The sequence below is a fragment of the Abramis brama genome (assembly GCF_963993115.1).
Source record: "Abramis brama genome assembly, chromosome: 25".
Lineage (NCBI taxonomy): Eukaryota > Metazoa > Chordata > Actinopteri > Cypriniformes > Leuciscidae > Abramis > Abramis brama.
Genome location: NC_139987.1, coordinates 1,001,456 through 1,025,042, shown reverse-complemented (window position 1 = coordinate 1,025,042; position 23,587 = coordinate 1,001,456). Strand labels below are relative to the sequence as shown.

Sequence of the window (23,587 nt, the reverse complement as noted above, 5' to 3'; positions counted from 1 at the left end):
GGTGTTCTTCTAAACATCTAGAACCCACGAAATGCCCCATCAGTGTCGTGCTTTCCTTCCTGCAAGAAGGGTTGGAGCGAAGGCTGTCTCCCTCCACCCTGAAAGTGTATGTTGCCGCCATTGCCGCACATCACGACGCAGTTGATGGTAAGTCCTTGGGAAAGCCTGACCTGATCGTCAGGTTCCTGAGGGGAGCGAGGAGACTGAATCCTCCTCGTCCTCCCCTCGTACCCTCTTGGGACCTCTCAGTGGTTTTAACTGCCCTGCAGAGTGCTCCCTTTGAGCCTCTGCAATCAGTGGAGCTTAAGTTCCTGTCAATGAAGACAGCGCTCCTGGTTGCATTGGCCTCCATCAAGAGGGTAGGGGACCTGCAGGCATTTTCGGTTGACGAAGCGTGCCTGGAATTCGGACCGGCTAACTCTCACGTGATCCTGAGACCCCGGCCTGGATATGTGCCCAAGGTTCCCACCACACCCTTTCGAGACCAGGTGGTGAACCTGCAAGCGCTGCCCTTGGAGGAGGCAGACCCAGCCTTGGCACTGCTCTGTCCAGTACGCGCCCTCCGTGCTTACGTTGACAGAACGCAGTGTTTCAGGACCTCAGACCAGCTCTTTGTCTGTCATGGTGGGAAGCTGAAGGGAAAGGCTCTCTCCAAGCAAAGGTTGTCTCACTGGATAGTGGACGCCATTGCTTTGGCTTACCAGCAGCAAGGTCGACCATGCCCCCTTGGTGTGACAGCCCACTCCACTCGGAGTGTGGCATCCTCTTGGGCTCTAGCGCATGGCGCCTCGCTAACAGACATCTGCAGAGCTGCAGGCTGGGCGACACCTAACACTTTCGCGAGATTCTACAATCTCCGAGTAGAGCCAGTTTCTTCTCATGTACTCGCTTCAACTAGCCGGTACTAGATTCTGCTCAGGTGTCTTCGCTTGCTCGCCATTCCTCTCCACGGACGGGATACGTGCGATATTCTCCTCAGGTGAGCCTAATAAGCCCTGAGTCTCCTCCAGCACTGTCGACGTCAACGCCAGAGTTATGCCACCGGCAGCTTCGCGCTTGGCTAGGTGCCTCCATGTGCATGGTTCCCCCTCTGGGCGACCCCCACATGTGTATTTCCACTGTAAGCCTCTCTGAGCATGTGTCTTTCCCTCGGCAAGCCACCTTGCCACCCCTGGGGTTGAAATATTCCACCTGCGGCTGGACACCCCAGTGATTCTCCATATGTAGCCCTTCGGGGTCATATGTGTTTTCTAAGTCCCCCCCTTCGGGTTGGGCATGATTGCATATTTCCACTGAGATATGCTTCCCAGTGTACCTTGGTATTCCTGTGTTAAGTAGGAGTCCTTCGTCCGTGCCAGTCTCACGACAGGGAGCTCAGACTTACGCAGGGCACTGGAAGACAGTCGAGAGGTGGCGTGATTACACTGGGAACCCCATTCGTCGTCATCCGACGTAACTCGGAGTGACTACGAAAGGGAACGTCTCGGTTACGTATGTAACCCTCGTTCCCTAAGTAGGGAACGGAGACGTTACGTCTCCCTGCCACTTCCGCTGTACCGCTGGAACGCCTGAGTTCAGTCTCGACTCCTCAGTGAAGACATATCTGCATGTTGCTAGCGCACTTCCTTATATACCCCCAGGGTAGGGCGGAGTTACGCTATGCAAATTCCGCAGACCCATGGTATTTCATTGCCATTGGCTCGTTTTATATACTCGAAGATGATAGGCTTTCTAAGCGAAACCCCATTCGTCGTCATCCGACGTAACGTCTCCGTTCCCTACTCAGGGAACGAGGGTTACATACGTAACCGAGACGTTTTCACTGTACAGGGCATATGGCAGACATATGGCGTCGTGTGGGTGAGTGGTTTGCTGATGTCAACGTTGTGGATCGAGTGGCGGAAGCTGAATTCCTGGAAGCTGAAAACATTAGCCATTAACAGAATCCATTAGCCTTGAGAGCTTTGGACTCTGTGGAAACTTTTAGAAATCACCTTAAGACACGTCTTTTTAGACAAGCATTTAACTTGCAATATGGTTGTGTATGTTATGTGTGTTATTTTAATTTTGTGAAGCACTTTATGACCCTTCTTGTCTGTGAAAGGTGCTATAGAAATAAAGTTCACTTACTTACTTACTTGCATCCCAGTTCTTGCATGGCCAGCATACTCACCGGACTTGTCACCCATTGAGCATGTTTGGGATGCTCTGGATCGGCGTATACGACAGCGTGTTCCAGGTCCTGTTAATATCCAGCAACTTCGCACAGCCATTGAAGAGGAGTGGACCAACATTTCACAGGCCACAATTAACAACCTGATCAACTCTATGCGAAGGAGATGTGTTGCACTGCGTGAGGCAAATGGTGGTCACACCAGATACTGTCTGGTTATCGTCTGGTTATAATAATCAAATTTTTTATAGATAATGGATTTCATTGATTTAAGGTTTTAATTAAAAGGATTGTTTTTTTATTACATTTTTTTAGAAGCAATTTACAGATTAATCGATTAAGCCCTGTTTTTGCTCTGCCAACAAAAATTATTTCAATCTTCTGGAACATAATTTATGTAGTCAGTTACATTGGAGCGAATAGCTGAATTAAGGCTGCCACATGAACACAGATAAAGAAGGGTAATGTTCACTCAAGTGATGTAATCCGTCCGTAATGTTGCATAGACTGTTGGGTTTTATAGTCTGCTGTGTGTAACGATGAGTCGTCCTCTGATAACCTACCCAAGGGCAGGTTATTGAAAATAAATTAAAACAAAACAAACAACTAAATGAGGACATGACTTGAGCAGGCATAAACATGACCTGACTTGAACGTAAGCCATGAAAACAGGACTCACTGACAGTGGGTTACATTAACAATATGTGACAAACTTAACATGACAAACATAAGGGTTAAAATACAAGGTCATGAGGAATGCATGGCAAAACCCAACCAATGAACAGACAGAACTAATTAAGCAAAATCCAATGAGAAGACAGAAATTATAACAAGCTTACAAGACTATGAACAAATGACAGGAAATAACCAATGAACATGAACAAAACCTAAACCGACATGACATAACAGCTGCCCAAACAGAGCACTAAATCAAATGAACAAAAGCCAGAGTCCAGTCTTCAGTCTGGAGGGAGGAATGGGGTCCGTGGAGAAGTGATCAAGACCATGGAGTCTCTCTCTGTTCTGTTCCCTACAGATGAATACTTCAGCATCTGTCTGGTGGGCTCGGCTCTGAGTGGTTACAGTGAGCAGGATCCAGATACGAACCCTCAACACCCCAGCACCTTCAATCCTACCACTAATGACCAGATACTTCACCCACTCAATGACAATGGACATGTGACACCTCAGATTCAGCAGACTGGTAATCGATTTAAACCACAACAACCTGTTTTGGGTGAGCAAAATCTTATGACCAAGAATAAGCCTTTCAGGAAAAAAAAAAAAAAATCACGAGCAAAAATAAAATAATAATAATAAATTCAATAAATAATTTAAGACGTTTGGTCAAAAATACAGTAAAAACCGTAATATTGTGAAATATTACAATTTAAAGTAACTGTTTTGTATTGTAATATATTGTAAATTGTAATTTATTGAATTTTCAGTATCATTACTCCAGTCTTCAGTGTCACATGATCCTTCAGAAATCATTATAATATGATGATTTGATGCTAACTAGAAAAGAGCTACTTTGAATTGTAATAATATTTCACAATATTACTGCTTTTACTGTATTTTCAAATTAGCTGCATAGCCATGGTGAGCATAAGAGAACAAAAGTGAACTAAATCAGTAGTTTTGACCAGTTTAATTAAAAAAATTTGACCAGTAGATTTATATATTCTGTGCAAAAAATAAATAAAAATCAATCAGACAACAGTCTGTTGTCAAGCTGCTTATGAGGCCCTGATGAGTTTTATTTATTATTTATTGTTTGCAGTTAGTGTAAACAGGTGTCAGCTGTTCCCTAATCTGTGTGTGAATGGCCGCTGTGTGCCCATGGGCTCTGACTACCACTGCGACTGTAACACCGGATACAGAGAGGACAGCAGAGGAGAGTGCTCAGGTCATTTCACCTCCACAAAACAGGCTATGTCTACTAATCAACTGTTAGCATTGTCCTGAACTCAAATCAGACTGTCATTGTGTTCAGTTGCTCAGTCAGTACCAACAGAATGATGAATGGTCCAGAATCTGAACCGAAATCTCAAAGAGCCTCAAAGGCATATTAGAAAACATGTGCAACAATAAACTATCTAAACTAAAGCAATGACTTTGACTTACTGATGTGAGTGTTGTGTGTTTTCTGCTCAGATGTAGACGAGTGTGCATTTGAACCCTGCACTAATGGAAACTGCATCAACACTCCTGGCTCCTACTTCTGCAGATGCCACTCAGGCTTTCTCAGAGTTCCTGGAAAACAGGCCTGCATCGGTGAGAATAAACATGCAAATTTACAGGGCTAGGCTATATATATATATATATATATATATATATATATATATATATATATATATATATATAGCTGGCACGCGAGGTGGCGGGTGCAGTAACAAGAACGCTAAACAGTGAACACTGCGTTCTCTAGCAGTCATCAGCCTGCACAACTCTCACTAGATGGCCTCCGTTACACAGTTCTGGAAATGAACTTATATACACAAGAGTAAATACAAACAAGAATTGGTTGTTAGTTGCCAACAGCACAGCAGCTCCGGACAAACAATGACACTCAAACCCAGTGTTACTCACGTGTGGAGCAAATCAAAGCAACCTCCTGGCTCTTTCCAGGCCTTCCCACTGAGGTCTCTCCAGCACTGGAAAGCTTTTCTAATACTAACGCAGTTAATAAGCTCCTTAAGCTCTTTCCTGATTATAACCCTTCATTTTCCAGTGATATTCCTCTGAGCTTTTCTCTTTTGTAATGTCTCTCAGCCATCTCGTTTTTCAAATATCACTTACCCCACCTTTAAGATGCGTTTTGGTCGATTGAATCACAAGTACACAAGGGAGACACTTCTGTCCTGATTTCATAGAGGTGAGGGTCTATGAGCGTGTAAATGTATGTTTTTTTCTGATCTTTCGATCTAATGGACAAAATCTCTGCAATTTACATATGAATGCACTCAGAGACGACTGGAAAACATATTGAGAGCATCAGCTTTCGTTTCTGCTCTGATAACTGCTAGACCAGTTGAACACAGTGAGTGTGTTAAAAATCAGGAATGGTGAGAGAACATTGTGCTTGGTTTGTTTTTCATCTTCAAACCAAACTTGTGTCTCCAGCCATCAAAATTTAAATCCCATCTGGATAGTGCACTTCCCATAATGTTCACGCGTTAGGTTTACTATGAAATGTGTTTTCAACTACCTCTGGAAGTGGTCAAGAGTGGAAAAGCTCAAAGCGTTTTAGACCCCATTTACAACTGTATTTAACGTCGTCCACTTGTGATCCGATCAACCAAAACGTCATAGAATCCACTATATGAGAAAAGAGTGAACAAAAATGAGTGAGCAAATTGGAAAACTGATGTAAAGATGTGCTGGAAAGGGCTATGGAGCTGTCAAAAAACTTTTGTCACCCTACACAAGTTCAGTCAACGAAACTCTAATGAGTGCACTAGATCATTTTCCATGGTGGTTTTGATAATGGTTTTGGTCCTACAGGACCAAAATAAATAGTCTACTCTAGGTTTTGTATGTTTGGCTAGAATATGGTGAAGCTGTGTTGACTTCTGTGATGGTATTGTTTGTAGACATTGACGAGTGTCTTCAGAACGGGGTGCTGTGTAAGAACGGCCGCTGTCTGAACACAGAGGGCAGTTTTCAGTGCATCTGTAACGCAGGATTCAAGCTCACACCTGATGGGAAAAACTGCATAGGTAAGACACTGACCACCACACAGTCAGCCTTTTTCAGTTCATAACAGTTATATGTAATAATTTTTCCACACACAAATGTTTTTACTATAATACAGCAATTCTGTCAGGACCACTATCATCAAATACGATTGATAATTAGCATTCAGTTTGGATTGGCGGTATGGTTCTGTTCTGGGCGAGAACTCCCTGTGCGTCCGTGCAGCCTAGCATGGATAAGAGCAGCAATAACCCCCTTAGGGTAACAGAACAGAACCAACATGAATGTATTGCAGATATCAATAATTCAAGATTTTAAAGTACAACTTAATTCGAGAATTTATTCTGATTCAAGGGAAATCAGAAAGCCAAATCCTGACTGAGAGAGGAGGAGCTGGGGAGGGAGGAGGGTAATTCGCTCCTGAGAAACGCGATGGCTGCTGATAATACTGAAGGAGCTTATATATGTATACAGTGTATAATATACAGTGATAGGCGTCGTATTCCTATAGGTAGACGTGGATTAGCTGAGAGTCACTGATGCGAGCTTGACTAACGTGACCTGCCAGAACTGACGCTACGCTTGATTTATATTAGATTACCCAAGGCCAAATGAACACAACCTGAATAACATAACAGGATGGGCAGAAATAGAGGGTTATAATGTGGATTATCTGCATTACTCCCTACAGTAAGAATGTGATAATAAGAGATTCCTGTTTCCTCAATCAGATCATGATGAATGTGCCGCCACAAACATGTGTCTCAACGGCATGTGCATCAATGAAGACGGCAGCTTTAAATGTGTGTGTAAACCTGGGTTCACCCTCAACTCCAGCGGCCGATACTGTACAGGTCAACTCCCTTTCACATTTCTAAAAATAACATTACTCTAAAAATGACATTTACTGAAATTAATCATTTGTTTTTCAGATTTAGTTTGTAGCGTGTGCTTACATTTGAATATTTGTGAGTAAAGTTGGGTTTCGTTTTGATGTGTGTGTGTGTGTGTGTGTGTGTCCCTCACAGATATCGATGAGTGCCAGACACCAGGTGTGTGTATGAATGGACGGTGTGTAAACACACAGGGCTCTTTCAGGTGTGAGTGTTTTGCAGGTCTTACTGTTGGAGTAAGTGGCCGCATATGTGTAGGTAAGAGCTAGCTAAACTTGCACAATAATATATTTGTCTGATGTCTAATAATTCATGTGGCAGTATGGTAACTGATCTTATGGCAGGGTTATAAATGAGTGACAGGCCAAATAGCCAATCAAATCGCTGCATTGAGAAGCCTTATCATCTGCTATTTTGCTGTCAAGCTTTGAAGTTCGTCAAGCTTTACTGAACTGTTGGACATATACAGATCTCTTGTTTTGTTAAATTCCTTTAACAATATTAAAAGGTGTTGTTATGGCACATGTAATTTGGATATTGGATATTGGAGATAAAATGCTAAACGTTTTTAATTTTACGCCGTCCAATGACAATTCTGAAAGTAACCGTGACAGGAGCCTACTGTTACTGTAGCAAATGCAACTAACATGCATCTGATTGATAGACAGGGTTTTTCCTGCATAGAGAATTACAACATAAAATTTCGGGCCGCCTCCGGCTCTCGACAAAACTCGGACAGACAGTCACATGCTCAGATACACCTTTTCCAACGTGACGGTTCTGTTGCGGGTTCCCGGCCTGTGTCCATTCTCAAACCGTATAGTTTGCATATAGGATCATAATCCGTGGGTCGGGCGGGCCAAGTAATAAAAACATAACTTTACAATTAACCAAGGGTGGATGACCGATAAATCATTATAATGTGTTGAGTTTAATAAAGACACGGAACTCTCATCACGGTAAAACGCCATGAACGTGCGTCACTCTTTTACTTTCGTTTTCAACAACGTAATTCTCTTCAGGGAAAACTAATCAAGGAAAACATATCAGGGCTCGACATTAATGAATGTCTTGTCTGGGTTTTTTTTTTTGAAGGGACAAGTGAGAGAGAATGTATTTGCCCAACCGGACAAATGCCCTGATTAAAATGCCAATATCAAAAAATTTTTTTACAAAAATAACAGGGGAATCACCGAAACCGCGAGGATGATTCTGATTTTATTTCATTTAATGTAAGGTTTGATTTAAGGTGATTGATAGCCTATAGTTGATAATAATATAAATGTCTTACCGTGTTTCCCAACGTTTTGATTGTTAACAGCCTAGTGCCTAGTTTGTCTTTCAATTTGAATCAAATTGAAGGATTTGAAATGAAAGATGGAGCATGCATTTAATAAATTTAGGGAAAAAATGCCCTTTATAAAGGTGTTTTCCAGTGATGTAATGAAACATTGACAATTTAAGTTTTAAGGGAGTAAAGCCTCTGTTTACGTAATTAAGGAAATGTAATTTTGCCAAAAGAAGAACTTTTAATTTAAATAAATGTTAATTTTAGATCAGCCTACATCAGTGTGATATGTTACCATATGTAGGCTATATGATAGTCTAAGAAAAATACAAATGTAATTATCTTACTATTAAAAGGATTTTACCACCTCTGCCTCGTTTTGAGCCAGGAAAAACCCTGGATAGATATTCTGCGCACTCTTACTTCAATGTTGTTGTTAACATTGTGGTTAGGCAGACAGCTTAGCGGCTTTAAAACAACGTCAAAAGAGGGCAAGTTTTCAACTGAAACATGAAATTTTAAACGCTTACATTATGTCCTTGCAAATTTAATTTAATTGCTCAGTGGCAGACAATATTGCTCTTTAAAATCAATCTGAGCTATAGAAATGAATCTAATTAATATTAGTAAATATGAAGATACATTTTCATAAGGAAACATTTTCTCATCTTGATAGCAGGCAAATATTCCTGCCTGTTAACACTGGTGTGATTGTCAGCCTCTGCTTTTCCGCAACAGGCTGAACCTGCCATAACGCGACATTGCCTTCAGCTTATAAAGGAAAACACAGGAATTTTCTGATGTTATGTTTGGTCATTTTTTTCCTGTTATCTCTGTAAAGCTGCTTTGAAACACTCTGTATTGTATAAAGCGCTATAGAAATAAAGGTGACTTGACTTGACTTTATTCACAAATGTTTTATGCGACATTCCAATTTTACACACAAGTTAAATTTGCAACTTCGGATGGAGACATAGCTATTGTAGCAATAAATCCCTGTTTCATAAATCAAGCAATTTATATTCATTTTTAATTCATTTTTTTGCATTTATATTATATTATAATATATGTATTTATATATTTATTTATTTTTTGTATTTTGTATTATACCTTGGAAGGATTTTTTGCACAGGTACTCTGTAGTTTAGCTACATTTGTGGTCCGTGGGCATTGGTTTTTGATGGTATGTCAGACTGTATGTCAGACTTTGATTCAGACTGTATTCCTCACATATGTGTGTTGCAGACACACACATGCGCAGCACCTGTTACGCAGCTGTGAGAAGAGGCTTGTGTGTTCGGGCCTTCCAGCGAGCCGTCACTAAGTCTCAGTGCTGCTGTGCCAACCCTGACTATGCCTTTGGGGAGCCGTGCCATCCCTGCCCTGGCAAACACTCAGGTAAACCTTACCCAGTTACACCGAGCATACTCATTACTGGACTCATTAACATGTTGTGTGTTATTTATTTAGTTATTTTTGGAAACAGCTTGCAGAGCTGTATTTGCGGTTATTTTAACTAATTCTACTAATATAAATGATGTGTAACACTTTACATGTGAAGTGGTCCTCTTGAAGGGGGTGTTATTCACGCAGAGGCCTGTTTTTGATACCCGTTTGGTACAGTATGGTTGTACAGGCCTGAAGAGATGTGTTGGGTATGTTGCAGACTTGCAGCTTGTTTCTTCATGTTTGTGGTGTGAAGACATTGGTTAAAATGTTGTGAGAATGAGATAGATATGAATGTCCAGGGTAGAACTCAGTTTTGAAGTATAGGGTCTTCAAAGACTTGTGTGTGTGTTGTGGCATATGGGAGTGAAGCACACTGCAGTTTACAGGGTTTCTAAACATGGTTCGTATTTCTTCCCTTCCGGCTGTTTATTTTCATGTAGTTTCTCTTAATGGGAGAGTTTTGGGAGGAGAACCCAACCAGAATTAGGAACATATGGAAATGAACCACCACTAAGACCAGCTCTGCTTAATAATTAAATTGTTCTGTTTTCCGTCTAGCATGTATTCCATCAATGTCTCCCAAACATGTCTTTTTTACTTTAATATTTAATAAAGATTATGATCTATGTTCCTGTCAATTGTCTTGTAGCTGCTTTTATTTTCCTGTAATAAATATGTGAGTTGTTTTGAGTAGGAAAGGGGGACACTTTTTTTTGCTAACTGGTTGTTAGTTGCAGTTTATTTGATCTAATGCATTCAAAGAAAATCTGTAAAGCATGTTATCTTTTCACACAGATATGAGGTATTGTTCACTGCTGTCATGTGTGCTCTTGCTGTTCTAGTTGAGTTTCAGGCCTTGTGTTCGAGTGGTGCTGGATTTTCTGCTGATGGCAAAGGTAATTGTCATGCTTAGTGTTCTATCCTGGAATTAACTATGTAACTTTTACATCGTTTTACAGTCTGGACGAGTCGATTGTAGTTGCCGAAAGTCAGACAAACTAAACAAACAAAGGTCACACTTTACTTTACAGTGTCATTGTTACATGTAGTTACAATAGTAATAACAACAAAGTCATGCATAATTACATGCAACTAACACTCAACCAAACCCTAATCTAACACTGTAGTAAGTACATGAAGTTACTTAATATTACTCAGTACTTAAATATGTAATTACAGTGTGACAAAGACCCCTTAAAATAAATTGTAACCCAAACAAACTAAAACTGGAATAACATTTTTTTATTTTAAATGAATGTTAAACTTAATAACATTTTGTGTTTCTTTGTGAGGCAGACATTAATGAGTGTGCTCTGGATCCTGATATCTGCACTAATGGAGTGTGTGAGAATCTCAGAGGAAGTTTCCGCTGCGTCTGCAACAGTGGCTATGAAAGTGACCAGTCTGGCAGAAACTGTCTGGGTCAGTTGACCTTTAATATGCACAGATGAGTTTCTGACAGCGCACTACTAAACTCACACCTGTGGAGATAACATTCAGCAGTCACCGTTGAATTCATTCAGTTTTTCCATTTTAAATATCAATTTAAGGATGTAAATTGACAACAATGTAGTTGTTTCCTGAAGGAATATTGCTGTACAGTGTAAAAATAATAATAAGAGAGGCTATATGATGCGGAATTACAGTAGTCAAATGTTATGTGATGTGCATCCTCCTCTCAGGGTTTGCCGTCTGTGTTTGCAGATATCGATGAATGTGTGGTGAACCGTCTCCTGTGCGATCACGGCCTGTGCCGTAATGTTCCCGGGAGCTACAGCTGCACCTGCCCGGCCGGATACTCCTTCAGACTCGACACCGAGACCTGCGAGGGTCAGTTACTCTTAGGCTCTTCTGTCGCTTCAGTTCTTTCATTTCAGTTCCCTATGCATGTAGAAACATGCTGTAACACAGAGGCAGGTGTTTACAGTATTAAACCCGAAATCAGACATGCCTTACGTGCCCTGACATGTCTGTTGAAGTAGATCAGTGGTACACTGTTTTTTTTATTTCTGAAAGTCTCTTCTGCTCACTAAGGCTGCATTTATTATATATTGATAAAAAATACAGTAAAAACAGTAATATAGTGAAAAATTATTACAATTTTAAATACTGTTCTAATAACTTCTGTTCTACTTCTATATGTAATTTATTCCTGTGATCAAAGCTGAATTTTCAGCATCATTACTCCAGTTTTCAGTGTCACATGATCCTTCAGAAATCATTCTAATATGATGAAACATTTCTGATTTATTATCAATGTTGAAACAGTTCTGCTGCTTCATATTTTTGTGGAAACCTTGAAAAGAACAACATAAATTTGAAATAGAATCTTTTTGTAACGTAGTCCACTGAAGCAAGTTGTAGTGAACCCAAATGCAGTTTTATTGAACAAACTAAATACAAACTATAGGCTTGACTTGACATAACATAACATGACTTAAAATAAACATGAATCTCGTCACCAGAGGTTACACCAGGGAAACAATTAACATGATGGCAAGGGAATCACATGACTAGACAGTGACATGACTGTGACAAGAAACATGAAACAATAACCAAAACTAGGCATTAACCTTTTGCAACATTAATACACGTTTACTGTCACTTTTGATCAATGTAATGAATCCTTGCTGAATAAAAGTATTCATTAATTTATTTTTAAAAACTTACTTAACTAAAGCTTTTGAATGGTAGTATATCACGGTTTTCACAAAAATATGAAGCAGCTCAACTGTTTTCAACATTGATAATAATTATGACCGCCGCTAGCGTAGCTAGCGAAAGCGGTCATATAGGGATTGTCAAAGTTTTTTTTTTTTTTTTTTTTCGTCATTCTACTGAATTTTCCGTCAACGATACCAGGGACACCGAAACACCGGGGAACATGAAATTTGGTGGGCATGTAGCCCCACTAGACTTTTACGGAAAAATTTCGTTTGGTCCCCGGGGGCCACTCCCCCCCCGCGCTGGGCCCCCCCAAACCCAAAAAATTCAGTTTTTCCTAAATAACTACCTGAACCATGCCACCGAGGATGAAGAAATTTGCAAAGTATGTTGGTCTTAAGGGCCCACATCAACCTAGCCCATAATCGATTGTCAAAGTTTTTTTGTTTTTTTTTCCCGTCAATCTACTGAATTTTCCGTCAACGATACCAGGGACACCGAAACACCGGGGAACATGAAATTTGGTGGGCATGTAGCCCCACTAGACTTTTACGGAAAAATTTCGTTTGGTCCCCGGGGGCCACTCCCCCCCCGCGCTGGGCCCCCCCAAACCCAAAAAATTCAGTTTTTCCTAAATAACTACTTGAACCGTGGCACCGAGGATGAAGAAATTTTTATGGTATGTTGGTCTTAAGGGCCCACATCAACCTAGCCCATAATCACTCATTTGTGATTTGCGCCCCTCCCATAAAAAATGAAAATGCAATATTATTCTGCTTTAATCGCCCCTATCTTCAGTGGAGATGTTCAGAACTGCACCATATTTCATGTGTATGATTAACTTGACATCCTCTGGGGGTATGCTAAGTTTCGTAGAATTTCATCCATGGGGGGGTATAAAATAAATTAATTTATGTGCACATTTAGTGACTGTACACTCATTGGCCTGTAGATGGTGGTGTTGAGAAGGGTTGCTGGTTTAGGATGATACTGTAACACACACACATGCAGGAATACAAACAAACGCAAGCATGCACACACACTGACATCCACACGCACAGACACACACCCATACACACACATACAAATCCACATGCACAGACACACACACACAAACACACACGAGCACACACACACACACACACATGTACGCACGCATACATACACGCACAGACACACACACACACACAGACACACACATACACAAACACACACACATACACACACACACACACACACACACACACAGACATGCACATACTACTACTTTTTTTAGGTATATAGATAAACACGCAATACAGCCAAATTACTCCACGTCATTTATTTTTGTGGAAAGCCAGTGCAGGCCTGAGCGGCGGTCATATTTTGTACCGCCATGCGGTACATCTAGTTATAAATGTTTCTTGAGCATCAAATCATCATATTAGAATGATTTCTGAAGGTTCTTCATCATCTTGAAAGTTTATTATCTGCATGCGTTTTAAAATCATATCAGTCTAAACCTCTGATATATGGTTTTCTGAGCGCACACATCCAAATCACACGCACAGAAAGCTGGATGTCAGACGGAGCGTCCCGTGAGTATTAAACTAAGCTCTCTTTCACGTCTTATTGCACTTAAACTATCAAATTACACACAAGAATATGTCAAAAACACACAAAGTTCACATAAACAGTCAGTTATGTCTGTGAACGTAAAAAGCAAGTAAAGAAATTGCATGTGTATATTAGATCTGTGTATTAAAGCAGCGTAATATACAGTACTTACTGATATATATGCTGTTAATATGAATCAAACAACAACAAAAAACAGAAAATCACTCACTGCTCTTGATTGAATAACTTTAGTAGCTTTAATAAGAATACAACATTACGTGAATGCTGCTGTTAAATGCTCTGGCGAGGAGATTAACATGGCGGACTGTGTACAGCTCACTGAGGGGCGGAGCTATGCTAATAAGGCAGATTCTGTGCCAGTCGTGTGCAATGTGACGGCACTTGCTGCGTCCCAATTCAGAGGCCGATTGCGATGAAGGCTGTCCCAATTCGAAGGCTCCTCCAAATGCGTCCTCCGTTTCCCGTGAACGTTTTCTCGTTTGCCTACCCCAGAATTCAGTTGCGCCAGTGACGAGAGCATTTTCTTTTGAGAAATTGCCGATTTACACTAGTAAATGGAAGTATTGGGTTTCAACTAACTCAAGTATCTAATGATACTAATGTAAAAAAAAAAAAAAAAAAAACTTTAAAGCAGTTCAAATGTTGACTTATATATTACTAAGATGCGATTAAATACAGCTGCTTTGGTTTCAAACTGTTTAAAATAACTTTCAAAAAAGTCTAGTACAAACGTGTGTGTCACTCATCAACGGCAGCTGTCACAGATGCTAGGCAACAAGAACAGTCCTCCGTAGGCTAGATCGTCCCATTAAACAACTCTCGTTCCGACCTTTTGTGGCCTTTGAAGGATACAGCCTCTGAATTGGGGCACAGCCACTGTTTCAGATTGATTGGGAAAATAACAAATGGAGTGGATGGATTTTTATCACTATAGGGTGGTTGTGTACACACACTGCAGACACATAATTATGTTCAAAAACAATTTAAAAGTGAATGTTTCATAATAGGTCCCCTTTAACATTTCAGATTGTCAAAACTATCAGTGTTCTGTTCCCCAGACGTGAATGAGTGTGCGAGCGGACCGTGTGTTAATGGAGTCTGTAAGAACAGTGCGGGCTCCTTCTCCTGCGAGTGCTCACTAGGAAGTAAACTGGACTCCACTGGACTTTTATGTGTTGGTAAATGTACATGTTAAATCATGCGCACACACACCTCAATATGATTTTAATTTCATGATTCACATACAGTGAGGAAAATAAGTATTTGAACACCCTGCTATTTTGCAAGTTCTCCCACTTGGAAATCATGGAGGGGTCTGAAATTGTCATCGTAGGTGCATGTCCACTGTGAGAGACATAATCTAAAAAAAAAAAATCCAGAAATCACAGTGTATGATTTTTTAACTATTTATTTGTATGATACAGCTGCAAATAAGTATTTGAACACCTGTCTATCAGCTAGAATTCTGACGCTCAAAGACCTGTTAGTCTGCCTTTAAAATGTCCACCTCCACTCCATTTATTATCCTAAATTAGATGCACCTGTTTGAGGTCGTTAGCTGCATAAAGACACCTGTCCACCCCATACAATCAGTAAGAATCCAACTACTAACGGTCAAGACCAAAGAGCTGTCCAAAGACACTAGAGACAAAATTGTACACCTCCACAAGGCTGGAAAGGGCTACGGGGAAATTGCCAAGCAGCTTGGTGAAAAAAGGTCCACTGTTGGAGCAATCATTAGAAAATGGAAGAAGCTAAACATGACTGTCAATCTCCCTCGGACTGGGGCTCCATGCAAGATCTCACCTCGTGGGGTCTCAATGATCCTAAGAAAGGTGAGAAATCAGCCCAGAACTACACAGGAGGAGCTGGTCAATGACCTGAAAAGAGCTGGGACCACCGTTTCCAAGGTTACTGTTGGTAATACACTAAGACGTCATGGTTTGAAATCATGCATGGCACGGAAGGTTCCCCTGCTTAAACCAGCACATGTCAAGGCCCGTCTTAAGTTTGCCAACGACCATTTGGATGATCCAGAGGAGTCATGGGAGAAAGTCATGTGGTCAGATGAGACCAAAATAGAACTTTTTGGTCATAATTCCACTAAACGTGTTTGGAGGAAGAAGAATGATGAGTACCATCCCAAGAACACCATCCCTACTGTGAAGCATGGGGGTGGTAGCATCATGCTTTGGGGGTGTTTTTCTGCACATGGTACAGGGCGACTGCACTGTATTAAGGAGAGGATGACCGGGGCCATGTATTGCGAGATTTTGGGGAACAACCTCCTTCCCTCAGTTAGAGCATTGAAGATGGGTCGAGGCTGGGTCTTCCAACATGACAATGACCCAAAGCACACAGCCAGGATAACCAAGGAGTGGCTCTGTAAGAAGCATATCAAGGTTCTGGCGTGGCCTAGCCAGTCTCCAGACCTAAACCCAATAGAGAATCTTTGGAGGGAGCTCAAACTCCGTGTTTCTCAGCGACAGCCCAGAAACCTGACTGATCTAGAGAAGATCTGTGTGGAGGAGTGGGCCAAAATCCCTCCTGCAGTGTGTGCAAACCTGGTGAAAAACTACAGGAAACGTTTGACCTCTGTAATTGCAAACAAAGGCTACTGTACCAAATATTAACATTGATTTTCTCAGGTGTTCAAATACTTATTTGCAGCTGTATCATACAAATAAATAGTTAAAAAATCATACATTGTGATTTCTGGAATTTTTTTTTTTAGATTATGTCTCTCACAGTGGACATGCACCTACGATGACAATTTCAGACCCCTCCATGATTTCTAAGTGGGAGAACTTGCAAAATAGCAGGGTGTTCAAATACTTATTTTCCTCACTGTATGTTGGTGTGGGAGGAGGAGGGGCAAATTTAAAAGAAATTGTTTTTCTATATATTAAAAAAGCCTGCCTACTGTGTTATTTTTCTTGTCTGTTATTGTGTGAGTATTTTGATTGTGCTGATGGAGGTTTATTCCCACAGACAGTCTGAAGGGCACGTGCTGGTTAACCCTCCAGGACGGCCGCTGTGAAGTGAACATTAATGGAGCTACACTGAGGTCACAGTGCTGTGCCACGCTGGGAGCGGCCTGGGGAAGCCCATGTGAACCATGTCAAACCGGTATGAAAACACTGTGCTGCTTACTGTACTGAGCTCTAGAAGCATGAGTACTACTGTACTAGACACTACTGTTAAAAGGTGGGTTTTTTTAATGATTTTTAAAAAAGGTCTCATGTTCACCAAGGCTGCATTTATTTGATCAAAAATATAGTAGTCACCTTCATTTATATAGCGCTTTTAACAATATAGATTGTTTCAAAGCAGCTTTACAGTGATAATAGGAAATTAAAGTAACAGAGATTGTTTTGGCTTTACAGCAGATCTAGAATAAAGTTATTGTCCAGCTAAAGTTAGTTTTGATTGATTCACTTCCGTTGCAAAGATCATTAGTTATTAACTTAGGGGCCGCTAACACGACACCGTTCTAGCAGAAAACCCTTAATGTGCTCCAGCCGCTCATTCACACGACAACAGTGTTTGGAGGCTCGAGAACACAAACCTTGAAATAGGTTCCAAGGTGCAAGCCTTGAAAATATTTTAAAAACGTAATCATCTCCGCGTAAACTTCAAAAACGCGAATCTGTGAAAACGCTGACGGCGTGCACATGCGTATTACGTGTTTAGTCTATAGGGATGCGCGTTTGAATATATATATGCAGAAGCATGTAGTCTTTCTTTAACAATTTACCTCACCAAATTACTTGTCTGGCCTTAAAAATTCGCTTCCGCTTGGGCCCGATACTGAGTTCATGTACTCATACTCGTAAAAATGCTCCGATACCGATACCAGGCAGCGTTTGTACACTTGTGTCCAGACAAAGGAACACTGACAACAGAGAGTATAATGGGGATAAAAAAGAAGGCTGTCTATGAAGTAAATAGATCTTATTAGTGGAATATTAAACGAAATATAGTAACACATAGCTGTGGTGCGCAAGCTGAGCTGGTCGAGCGCATCCCTTTAAACAGACATCAGTGAAAAGTTTGTAATTCAGTCGGATGTCATAGCAAAGAAAGTAAAACGAGGCATGTAGCTTATTAACGTTAACTGACGAGAGAGAGAGAGAGAGAGAGAGAAACTTCTGTTGAATGCTCTTGATTGCTGATCGTTCACTCAGCACGTGTTATTTGGATTAAAACTAAATCATAAATGTAAGTAAAGCATGAACTGTTACCTATTGTATGTATAACAAGTGGTTCCCTACATTATTACAGGATGTGTGCAATTCAAGAAGTTCCATGAACGCAAACATCCAAAGCACGCGCCCCGAAAACCACCATCTCAGCGCGCGAATACTGAATTGAATTGTCTTTCACGTCTCTTGCTTGTACTGACAATTCAAGTGTACATAGACAGTATATTTAAATGGGGTCCGTGCGTTCGGTCTTGAAGGGGCAGCAGTCTTATAAACCTGAATAAACATCATTCTAATATGGTGATGTGGTGCTCAAGAAATATTTCTAATTATTATCAATATTTAAAACAGTTCATGTTTAATATTTTTGTTGAAGCTGCAATAGATTTTTTCGAGATTCTTTGATAAATAGAAAAAGATAAAGATAAAGTTAATTAAAGATTTTTACTAAATCTTTTTACTCTTTTGATCAATTTAATGTGTCCTTGCTGAATAAAAGTACTGTACATGTTAAGTATATTTGAATTTCAACCTGATTAGTTTATTAGCCCATTATATTATATGATTAAAAATATTCACATTTTTGTTAAAAGTATACTATTTATTGGCAAAAATATTAAATACTTGAAAATGTTTTAAACATTTTTTACTGGTATTTTTATTAATTTAAAACCTGTATGTCTTTTCAGAGGAAAATAATGGATTGTGGATATTGGATATTTCATGAATGCTATTATTTATGTCCACAGATCCTGTATGTGAACAAGGATTTGCTCGGCCAAGAGGAACTTCATGTGAAGGTGACTGTGTCATATTGAAGTGACTGACACATAAACTATAAAATCTCAGATTTCTGTCTTAAGCTTACCTAGTTAATCACAATGCACTTTTCTGTCGCTCTCTCTCTGTGTAGATGTGAATGAGTGTGAGGTGTTTCCTGGTGTGTGTCATAATGGACACTGTGTGAACACTAGAGGTTCCTTTAAATGTCAGTGTCCAGAGAGTCTCACACTGGATGTCACTGGACGTCTCTGTGTGGGTGAGTTACGCTGGAGTATCTGCTGTCTTCAGCTCTTTGTCATAGTCATTCACCTTCACCATAGCCACTATCACTCCATCACTCTTTCTTTGGCTTTAATGCCCTGAAATATGTTTTCGGATCTGGATCTTTGGAAATCCTTCTGATCTTGTGTGCTTTAAGTAGTCTTTTATAATCATTTAACCAGTACTCAGATAACTTTATTGTATATCAACACTGGCAGACACTGCTGAAGCTTTTTTGTAGCCTGCATGATTTTGTCATCATTGAATGGTTAATTCACACAAAAGTAAAAATTCTGTCAACATTTACTCTCCCTCGTATCGTTTCAAGTCCATAAGACTTTCATTCATCTTCAAATAAAAATAAAGTTACAAAATACAAACAAAATACAAGCTTGTTAGCACTCCAGAACTAATTACACAGACCACTCTCTGCTCTTGAAGATCTTCTTGAACACACTGTGAATTGGCTGCTGGCTCTTTGGCCATGTGCGTAACTTACCATGACACAGCAGCTCATTCACATTTAGAATTTTGCTCTTCAAGACTAAAGGCTTGTACACACCAAGGACGATCACTATAAAGATAATGATAAAGATATAGTTCTAAAAATCATTCTCAATAGCAGAGTTCACACCACAGCTATAACGATAACGGCACAGAGAAACGATATCGGTGGAATTACTTTCAGAAAGATTTTCTCCTGCTAAAAAATGATAAAAACATTGACAGCCAATCAGAATCCATCCTGCTGTAACGAGCTCGAGCATTTAAAGTGTCAGACAAGCAGGCGCTTAGAATAAACAGTGTGCTGGTGTGGACACTAATATAGTTATCTTGGTAACACTTTACAATAAGGTTCATTAGTTAACATTAGTTAATGTATTAACTAACATGAACGAACAATGAGCAATACATTTGTTACAGTATTTATTCATCTTTGTTAATGTTAGTTAATATTAATCCAGCTGTTCATTGTTTGTTCATGTTAGTTCACGGTGCATTAACTAATGTTAACAAATACAACCTTTGATTCTAATAATGTATTAGTAAATGTTGAAATTAATATTAACTAAGATTAATAAATGCTGTAGAAGTATTGTTCATTCGTAGTTCATGTTAACTAAGGTAGTTAACGTATTAACCTTATTGTAAAGTGTTACCGTTATCTTTATAGTTATCGTTCTTGGTGTGAACGGGCCTTCACTCTTGAGCTTGTAAATATTAAAGGATTAAAAAAACACATTACTCACTGCAATTGAACTGCTCGCAACCAAGCGTTGTGGTTGGTTGTGACAGATCCTGTTGCAATACAAGCGTACTTGCTGTCTCGGCTTGTGAAGAAGCTGTTGCAGTTTGTGTTGACTAAGCACTGTTTAGGCCGGCCGCTTCAGCTTGCTGGAGGACTGTACTCCATATTCTTCCTGCCACCGAATCAGCTTTAAGTTCTGCTTAAAGCTTGCGCCATAAAATGTGGTCTTGCACAACTGCTTGTGGCAAATTGAAAGGAAAGACTTGAACCGCGTTTGTACCACCTGTTTAGGATTGGGGCTTTACAGGACCCAGTCTCATGCTTGGACTGCTTTCGTTCTGACTTGTGAATGTTCTAGAAGCGATGTTAGTCATTCCAGGTGAACTTGGAACTGAGTTGCCCTGGTTTGGACCCTCTCCTTCCCGAATTAGTCATGGGGTAAGAGGATGAGGCTCAAGCAGCTGAGTGAGATGCACAGCTGACTTTGTGATGAGAACTGCAAGGTCTACCAAGCAGGCTGTGGGTCCTATGGGCTGATGAAAGCAGCGCAAAGACATCTATAGTTGAACTTGTCTAGAACCATGAATAAGGATCACCTGTTGTTTCTTGATGCACCTATTTCCCTATGTCCCTAAATGGTCTTTTTGGATCAGTGGTAGAAAACATGCAATCCTGCTGTGAGTTCAGGAAAAAAGAGCTTTTAATTGACTTTTGCCCCCAGGGAGGCACAGCCGTCACCAGCTGCCCTCTCGTTTTAACTCAGCTGCACAGGATTATAATCGGTTACAGCTTCGCTGGGCACCCAGTAGGCGACCCCAACCAACTGGCTATTCGGCGGAAAATCCTCCTTACACCACAGGTCACCTCATTTATATAGCGCTTTTGACAATACAGATTGTTTCAAAGCAGCTTTACAGTGATAATAGGAAATTAAAGTAACAGAGATTTTTTTGGCTTTTCAGCAGCCCTAGAATAAAGTTATTGTCCAGCTAAAGTTAGTTTTGACTGATTCACTTCTGTTGCAAAGATCATTAGTTATTAACTTAGAAAATGAGCTCAAAATAAATATTAATAATCATTCATAACTTGTAATAATTAATTGTGAATATTTGGATCAGTTAATAGAATAAATTTAATGTAGTAAAATTAATATTACAATCAATCAAACAGTTCGTCCCATGAACACTCAGTGTTAATTGTTTATTAATTCTAAGAAATGTTCATTTCCGGGGAGGGAAATGTCTTTCTTACTGTACAGTACTACTAAGAGCTTGTAGTCAAAATCTAAATCGTAAAATAAACTTTGTTGCAAGCAGAGAATCAGGACCAAATACGTATTGTGCACAAGTTTTATTAACTAAATCACAAACATAACTAATCTAAACATACACATTTGCACAATCACACATGCATGTGTAAAATAGAAAGTGACAGGATGAAACCGTAAACAGGGAATGAAGCTATGGAAAAGATTCATCTAACTATGAAAAGAACCATCAGCTTATTATTTTCAGAGCACCTCATTAAGAGATACGAGAGCGCAGGTGTCGCTCATCATTAATCACGCCACCAGCCTCGTGCCGCTCTCTCACAGCCCTCGTCCTCGTCCTGCTCTCTCACAGCCCTCGTCCTCGTCCTGCTCGTCACATACCCCCATCGCCCCTCGCAGGCCAGGGGATACCACTGAAACTGCGCTCTACTCCCCCCTCCTCCGGGGGGACTGATCATGGCAGCCGCAGCACCTGGGGGTATGGACAGACGAGGCGAGTGTAAAAGAAGGCGGAAGCATGAGGAGCGACAGAGACGAGAGAGGGGGGAGAGGAAAAAAAATCTTGGTCCGGTTCCCACAACGCACTGCCATCTGGCCCTCCACCAGCTGGGTGATCTTCTCCGCGGTGCCTGGCGGTGGTGCTGGATAGCCCTCAGTGGGCAGCTCGACACTCCTCCGCCGTCTGGTGGGCGGCGACGGCTCCTCCGGGTTAGGGCAGTCAGCAGGAGTCCCCCGTTCCCTGCTCCTCCCCATCAAGGCGGACGACAGCAGGCTCTGGCCTCAGGCAAACATCGGCGACTCCTCTGCTCCCTCACGGACGGCAGCCGCTCCTCCAGCTCCCAGGCGGCCGGCAGAGAGATTGTCTGTCCCCCCGGCAGCTCACTCCAGTGCACCACCTCGAGCATCCATGGCGACTTGCATGGCCTTTGCAGTGAAAGCATTTCGTGAAGTTCCTGAAGAAGGATTTTGATGGTTCCATGAGTTTCAAACAATTTCTTCTACATTGAAGAAAGAAATGGTGATGAACTTGAATGGTTTGTTTGACTCTGTTCTGGTTGAAAGTTCTCTTCCTCTCCATGAGCACATGGCTGGAGTGCAGATTGTGGTCTGCCGGCCCTGGGCCAGAGAAGCCACGCAGAGCAACCAGGAGAAGGGAGGAAGTCGGAAGAGTTGATGGTTGTCCATTCAGTGATAGCAGTTTTCTTCTGAGTTGGAATTAATAAATTACAGTCTGACTCTTTTGGGAGAGTGAAGGCATAGCGGGCTGTGGTCAAGGCCTGCCGGCGCCCATGGGCTCCGGTGGGGGTCCCCACAGACATCAACCTGAAAAAGCAGCAGAAGAAACCAGAAGAAGAAGAGAGAGGGTCACTGTGTATTTGTCTCTAATGAAGCCTGAGAAAGGTCCCACCTCTCTGGGTTGGCTTGGACAATGAGAACGGTGGAATTTCCAAACTTGAAAATTCCTCCGTTGGAGATTTATGGCTCTTTGTTTCAAGCGTGCTCATTTGCATGTGCAGCTGGATTGGTTGCTGATGAAGAAACTATGAAAGATTATTGTAATACTAGTATGTTGTGCAGCGATCGACATATCATATACACGATAATTTCGATCTTCAAAGTACCAATTTATAGAGACCAAACATATAGGTGAGGCTACATTGACCGTTGGTTCGATCATAAAATACACAGTATCAAAAAAATAATAGAATTAAAAGACACTACACAAAACAGTAAATCATTCACACAATGTTCTGGGGTGCATGTTCATTTATAGATTAGTTCATCTATAAATTAATGCAGGAAAGTCTGTTTTAAGGGCTGTTTCTGTCTTTCCTATGGCCTCTGTCTTGACCACATGAACACATTTTTAACAGCAATAAAACCATCTTATCTGATGGTAGTCATGGTTCTTGCCCTAGTTGGGGGGATGGGACCATAGATCCCAGAGTGAGTTTTAAAGATGATTTGTCACAGTCGTTACAGCCGCTTACACGACACCGTTCTAAGTGAAAACCATTAAAGGGTTAGTTCACTCA

At 40.9% G+C, this 23,587-nt stretch overlaps 1 protein-coding gene across 1 annotated transcript in view; it reads left to right on the top strand.

Annotated features, from left to right (window-relative positions):
* Positions 1–23,587, top strand: part of LOC311076601 (fibrillin-2-like) — a gene marked incomplete at both ends in the record, with an annotated part of 145,909 nt that overhangs the window by 55,689 nt on the left and 66,633 nt on the right. Inside the window, 14 exons of the mRNA XM_084104936.1 lie at positions 3,210–3,377; positions 3,957–4,082; positions 4,331–4,450; positions 5,770–5,895; positions 6,604–6,726; positions 6,901–7,023; positions 9,299–9,451; positions 10,345–10,398; positions 10,799–10,924; positions 11,207–11,332; positions 14,842–14,961; positions 16,775–16,912; positions 18,738–18,788; positions 18,902–19,027. Of these exons, the coding sequence (XP_083961062.1) occupies positions 3,210–3,377; positions 3,957–4,082; positions 4,331–4,450; positions 5,770–5,895; positions 6,604–6,726; positions 6,901–7,023; positions 9,299–9,451; positions 10,345–10,398; positions 10,799–10,924; positions 11,207–11,332; positions 14,842–14,961; positions 16,775–16,912; positions 18,738–18,788; positions 18,902–19,027 (1,680 nt within the window). The remainder of the gene's footprint in view (positions 1–3,209; positions 3,378–3,956; positions 4,083–4,330; positions 4,451–5,769; positions 5,896–6,603; positions 6,727–6,900; positions 7,024–9,298; positions 9,452–10,344; positions 10,399–10,798; positions 10,925–11,206; positions 11,333–14,841; positions 14,962–16,774; positions 16,913–18,737; positions 18,789–18,901; positions 19,028–23,587) is intronic.